The 6,757-nt window shown below is 27.1% G+C and overlaps 1 protein-coding gene across 1 annotated transcript; it reads left to right on the top strand.

Moving 5' to 3' along the window:
• Positions 1 to 230: 230 nt before the first annotated feature.
• Positions 231 to 5,469, top strand: LOC147807622 (uncharacterized). The gene is made up of 3 exons (XM_087166591.1): positions 231 to 453; positions 1,764 to 1,933; positions 2,681 to 5,469. Exons 2-3 carry the CDS (start codon positions 1,778 to 1,780, stop codon positions 5,336 to 5,338), a joined length of 2,814 nt encoding a protein of 937 aa, XP_087022717.1. The 5' UTR covers positions 231 to 453; positions 1,764 to 1,777; the 3' UTR covers positions 5,339 to 5,469.
• Positions 5,470 to 6,757: the final 1,288 nt, after the last annotated feature.

The following is a 6,757-nucleotide window of genomic DNA, read 5'->3' as shown; positions in this document are numbered from 1 at the left end:
TAGTTTATCAATTGTGATTCTTGATTTAATAAATTCAATTTAGTAGGTTTTTATCCACCACTATTTCGAAATAATTCGAAGGCTTACATAATTCACCACTTTATAGTACTTACGTCATTCTATACCCTTTAAAAAGCAAGCAAAAATAGTCAAATATTTGCAAAATTTACTTGTAGTTATTTACAGTTTTTCTAATTACTTTGGCGTGTCAGGACAACACCCTCTGTAAGTAGGCAAGGCCTGAGCTCTCCTTCAAGAACGGAAGCATGAGTCATCAAGAGAAGTCCTACTCGTTCGTAGCGAACTGGAAGTCGTCGAAGCTTCTATTCTGCTGTATCGCCATTACTTTTTTTTCGTGAACGCGTGGATTTTTATCTTTAACGTTGTTTTAAACGATAATTACTTCTAGCTAACTCCATTCAAAGGGAAAGAAAAGCGTCTTTTGACAATAAAGTAAGTTCATTTGTTATTTTTATTTTTAAATATTTGCTATTTTGTAATCTTTTTTATTGTTTATGTTACTTTGCTTAGACTGCATATTTTATTCGATGAGTACCAAAGTGAGTGCTCTGCTACACAAATTTTACTAATTTAAAAATGTGGTTATTAAAATTAATATAACATTAACTAATTTTTGGTTATTATTAATATTAACTGATAAATTCAAATCGAAAAGTTTGTCTTAATTTAACACTATATCTTAGATTCCTGTTGATTTGTTTATGTTTGAGAAATTGTATTTGCAAGCTTTACAAGTCTACGTTTATTACGTTAAGTTAAAATGAATGGTTAGTGAAACATCTATAAATACATTTTATGCTTTTATAAAAGCATTATGCTTGTTAAACACATTTTATGCTTTTATAAAAGCATTATGCTTGTTAAACACATTTTATGCTTGTTACAATTGGTTACGAAAATTGAATGATAAAATACAAAGCAATGATAAAATGCATTTTTAGGATGAAATTTATTTGAGTTCAAAAACAAGATAAATAAAGGTTTTTTCCAAGAAATAATAAATGGTATGTAATTACAAAGTATAATAAGTTGCAAAGTATAATAAGTAATCAATAAATTTATTTAGATCTGCACTTTTAAAATGTTTACTGTAGTAGCCCATTCTTATATGAATAGAATTAGTTAGTATAATAAGTAATCTGTTATAATTAGTTAGATTAACTAGGTTTTTTCCAAGAAATAATAAATGGTATGTAATTATAAAGTATAATAAATAATCAATAAATTTATTTAGACCTGCACTTTTAAAATGTTTACTGTAAGTAGCTCATTCTTATAATTAAAATTATTTTTTTTCTCAAATCCCAGTCAAATTATAATAAATAAAACCTTTTCTCTGTATTCATATTTTTTCGTTTAATAGTTTGGCTGAATATCTATGAAAAGTAAGATAACTTGATAATCATGTCGAAAAAATGTCCTTCCGTTACCAGTTTTTAAATTTGAATTTTAAAAAAAATTATTAACCGAAAATCTCTGGTTTTAACTTAGTTAGTTTATAATTTGCTTCAAAGAGTTTTAAAGTCTGAATAATATTCATGGAAAAAATGTGTTAAATTTTTGGTTACTATCAAAAATGCATTGATTTTGTTAGTCAAACTGTTCTACCATAACAACCTCAATTAATCTTATATGAACTTATTTTTTTCAATATAGTATTACTTAAATATTGCTAATTTATATTGATGTGCTTATTATTATAGCAAATAATTTTAAATTATTTTTGATCTCTCTTATTTCAGATTAATCTTTAAAAATGCCTTTTCGTTGCTGTGTTCCCAATTGCAAAGGCAACTATGACAGTTCTTCGGAAAAAGTTTCAATTTTTAAATTCCCTGAAGATAAAGAGCTCTGCGACAGGTGGCTAAAAAGTATACCACGAGAGAATTTTACTCCATCCAAATCATCAAGAGTAAGTTTTCATTTCAATACTAACATAAATCTTATTAGAGAAGCATGTTTTATTAGGAAACATGCTGTTATAATTAGTTAGATTCCCTGATTCATAAATGTAAACCCTAAAAAATTACATAATCAATTTAAATGATGGCTCAAATTTAAAGAATATGCAATAGATGAAAGTTTCACAAATCTTGTTTGATGGTAATGCATTCTAGTTCTGCAAAACAAAAGAGAGTCCTCTTAAAATTTTTAAAAAAATTTACTTAGAAAATTTAAAAACTTGCATGGAAAAGTTAGAAATTGTTTAAGTTTAGAAACTGCATCAAAACTTATCTTTTGTTATACTATAAATTACTGTGGAGTACAAACAATGTAATATTTAATTTTGAATGGTGATAATTTTGTATATGAACTGTACTTTGTTTTACATTTAATTGTTTTTTCGATAAATTACCATTGTATGTCAATCTCAGTATTTATTTTCACGTCATTTCCTTAATTTCTATAGTTTTTTGCCACAAATGTGGCGGCCAGTAATTTTAACCACCTTGGCAGAAACGTGCTAACCTTTGCTATAAAATTCCTTGATGAAGAAATTCAAACAAACAATATAAGTTTTTAACTATTTAAAAAATTTGATTCTGATGGCTTGGAACTTTTAATAATAATATTTGCATAATGAAAAGAGCATTATGAATTGAAATACTGTTTGTAAATATTTAAATTTGTATTAAAAATTTCCTTTTTTATTTTTCAGGTATGTGAATTACATTTCCATTCCCATGATGTGGAAAGAGAAACATTTATTTACGACAGTAAAACCGGGGAAAGATTGTCGACTAGATTGCGTTATCCTAGGTTGAAAGCTGAAGCTGTACCTGCTTTATTTCCTGGTTGTCCAACTTATCTATCAAGTGCACAGAACCATCGAGAAAATCCCGAGGAAAAAAAGGATCGATTAGAAAATGCACAGCTCAGTAAGATTGTTGAGCTAAGTTTGTTAAGCAAAGAAAACGAGGATAAAAAAAACTTATTCTCCTCGCAAGATGAATTTTTAAATTGCTTGAATTTTTTCAATCTCCCTCCTCATTGGACTTTAATCAAGAAAACTGATGTTACCATATTTGCTCATGTAGAGTATGCAGAAGTACCACAAATAAAATCTTCTGTGGTAATTGATAAAGAATTAAAAATGTCGGCATATTATGGTAGTACTCAGCTTTTAAAATGTGGTATTAAATTACCTAAAAAAACCAACTCAATGTTTGAGATAGCGGATGTCTTGATGATTTTGGAGAACTTTCAGCAGAAAAATAACCCAGAGTTATCGTTACAAATTTTAAATGATATGTTTGACAAGATTGCAAGCGAGGATGTGGAATCATCAAAACAAAACATCCAGTTTTTAAAAGAACAAGCGAAACTAATTATGTTAAAAAAGGGACATAGACATTATGAACATGAGCAATTAGTTTTTTTTTCTTTGCTCTTCTCTATATCTCCACATGCTTATAGGTTCATTCGAAATTCAGGCAACTTAATACTTCCGCACCCTACAACAATTAGAAAAATCACTTCCAATTTTCCTTTGAACCCATCAAATGAACAAGCCAGCTTTAATTTTTTGAAATATGTTGAAGAGAGATACAAATATGTGAAAGAACATGAGAAAAATGTAGTTCTTATGTTAGATGAAATACATTTAAAGCCTTATTTTGATTATAAAGGTGGTGACATAGTTGGTTTCGCTTTTGACAGTGAGCAAGCTGCTACTAGTGCTCACACATTTATGATTTCAAGCTTGTGTTCAAACTATAAAGATGTCGCTCACATTTTGCCAGTAAAATCTATAACAGCTGATATTTTGTTTTCAATTATTAAAAAAACAATTATTGGCTTAGAAAATATAGGCTATAAAGTAATTGCAATCGTTACAGATAACAATGCAATCAATGGCAAAGCTATGTCTTATTTTTCTGATCCCATAAAAATGCAAATTGCATACCCCCATCCTGTTAATCCCCAAAGGCTGCTTTTTTACATTATAGATGCAGTTCACATTTTTAAATGTATTCGCAACAATTGGTTAAACCAACGAAATGATGGTTGCTGTATATTTTATCCAAATTTTCAAGATAGTCACTGCATTAATAAACTTGAAACTGCCTCCTTTAATACCTTGAGAAAACTTTATGAGCTAGAGCATGCTCAACTTGTCAAGTATGGTTATGGCTTAACTTTGAAAGCCCTGAATCCTACAAACAATGAGCGCCAAAATGTCCAACTAGTTGTTCGAATCTTTAATGAATTTATAGTCAAAGCCTTGTTGGAGTTTGGTGAGAAACAATCCTTAAATTATTATCAAGGAACTGCTGCATTTATAGAAATAATTCTTCGCTGGTGGTGGGTGGTAAATGTGAAATCTTCTGATAAGGGTATAAGACTAAAAAATGTATATATGTATCCTCTTACAAGCTTACCCAAGGATGAGAGAAGGTGTTTTTTAAAACAGTTCATTGATTGGCTTGATGTGTGGGAAAATTCAGGCTGCAGCACCGGAACTTTAACGAAAGAAACTCATCGTGCTTTGAATCATACGTGTAGAGCAATATTAGATTTAACTGATTACTGCAGTAATCAGCTAAAAATGAAATACATTTTGACAGGAAAATTGCAATCAGATGCATTAGAAGAACGTTTTGGAAAATATCGAACACTAGCAGGGTCTCAGTATTCTGTTTCAATACGGCAGATTTTTGAATCTGAAAGTAAATTGCGAATGCAAAATTTTTTGCCATTGACTTTAAAGTCATCCAAGTTTGGAGAATTTAGCATAACACAATTTGATATTGATGTCACAGAATGTCATGAGCATATTTCTGAAAATGTCAACATACCTATCACTGATATTGATATCACAAATTTAGATGATAAACTACCAATTTTTGTATATATGGCTGGGTATTGTATTTATCAAATATGTAAAAATTTGAAGTGTGTTTCTTGTGAAAGTCAACTGACCATGGACAAAGAATTGGCAGTTGATGATTGTTATAAATTAATATCTTCCATGAACAGGGGAAGTTTGAAATTCCCTAATTCTAACGTAATCAGAATTGTGTGCTTTTCGTATGCAGTTGCAGAAAAACTTCTTTCACCTTTGCATGAAAAACAATTTCTTGCAGTTAAACACCAAAGGCTTTTCATGACAAATTTGATTATGAACTTATTAACAGATTTTGAAGTTTTTAATGATGTTGATGTGTGCTCATCAGGTCACGTTGCTGAGCTGATCGTCAAAAAAATAATTTGGACTACCGCTAACATGTTACTTAAAAATTATTGTTCTAACAAGAATGATGTGGTTAAAAAAATTTCTCAAAAACGCAAATTAAGTACATTGGAAAAACATTAATATAAATAACATATAAATAAATAAACATTACATATAAATAAATTTAATTGCAATTTGATTCTTTTTAAAAGATTTACTTTTTTTACTTCCAACTTTTTTAATATATTGCATCCCCTTTCTTTAATTTTGGAATGTTGCATATTTTTAATCATTTTATCAAAATATGCTATCAATTTCAAACTTTTGTTCATCGAATTTTTATTCATATTATTTAGAAATGCTTTTTTTTCAAATTAGGGACTAAAAATGTCATTAATACTACATTTAAAAATTCATGATCTAAAAGAATTAAATAATATTCTAATATAGTATTTGATTTTAATTAAAAAAAATTTTTTTTTTTAATTTGTTGTGTAATACAAGCTTATGAAATTTATAATTTTCTTTTCACTCGTAGATTGTTTTTGTATAATATATTTTCAAATCTATTTTATTTACTATTATCATGCTATAATTTTTGTATAATTGTTTCGAAGGACTTTTTTAACATTGCATAAAAAATTCAAAATTATATATTTTATTTAATGAAAATTTTTTTCAACCAGGATAAAGAATAGGTTTTTATATTTTATGTATTAAAGTCCTTAAGAAAATAGCAGCTTATTTGAAATCATTATGTATTTAATTTTATTGAATTGGTTATTAATATTTGTAGGTTATATTCATGACTATATTTAGAAGTAAATTTTTCATTCCATTTTGTGAATAAAAACTTGTGTGACTAGTTCATGATGTATTTAAATTTCATTAATGTTCTGTAAATAATTTGACTCTTTTATATAGCTTTATATTTTGATATTTTTCGATAATTCTGTTTAACAGTTGTGAACTACAGTTGTGAATGTACAAAAAAATTAAAATTTTAAAATGTATGATAATTCAAATTTGATTTTAGCTTTACTTTTAATTAAATAGGTTATGTACAAAAAATAAAATTTAAATTTGTAATAACTTTTTTTAAGTGTTTCACCCTATTTAAAATCAATACGAAATTAATTTGGTTATATAGTTATCTATCAGTAAATTATGTTCACTAATAGAACAGTTAACTGCATTGTGGAATAAAGCTTCCATTCTATGACAAAAAACGACAAATTTAAATTATGTATGAAATAGATAAATTAGAATTTAAGAATATTAAGTAAATTATTTGATTTTCATTGTATTAATTTATTTGCCGTATTTTCGATTTGCTAATAAAATTGAGAGAATATTAATAAAATTTACAAAGTAAATAAATTACTATTTATTGAGTGATTATATATTAAATTTGTCAAAAAAAAAGTTTTAAAAAATCACATCGCGTTTCTTAAAATTTGTTAAAAATAACTATTTGTGATTCATTAGAAAAATAAATTGGAAATTGCATAAAATATTTCCATACAAAGTTTCAGTTAAAGGAAAAAATTTTTACAAAAA

This window comes from Parasteatoda tepidariorum, chromosome 6 (assembly GCF_982258835.1).
Source record: "Parasteatoda tepidariorum strain Cologne lab strain chromosome 6, Ptep-v5.0, whole genome shotgun sequence".
In the NCBI taxonomy this organism is placed as follows: domain Eukaryota; kingdom Metazoa; phylum Arthropoda; class Arachnida; order Araneae; family Theridiidae; genus Parasteatoda; species Parasteatoda tepidariorum.
This window is presented reverse-complemented; position numbering and strand designations above follow the sequence as displayed.

Bases quoted from the DNA above. Each gene is read 5' to 3' on its own strand.
- LOC147807622 (XM_087166591.1), top strand. From the start codon at position 1,778: ATGCCTTTTCGTTGCTGTGTTCCCAATTGCAAAGGCAACTATGACAGT. The intron at 1,934-2,680 runs GTAAGTTTTCAT...TTTATTTTTCAG, and splicing joins CTCCATCCAAATCATCAAGA to GTATGTGAATTACATTTCCA.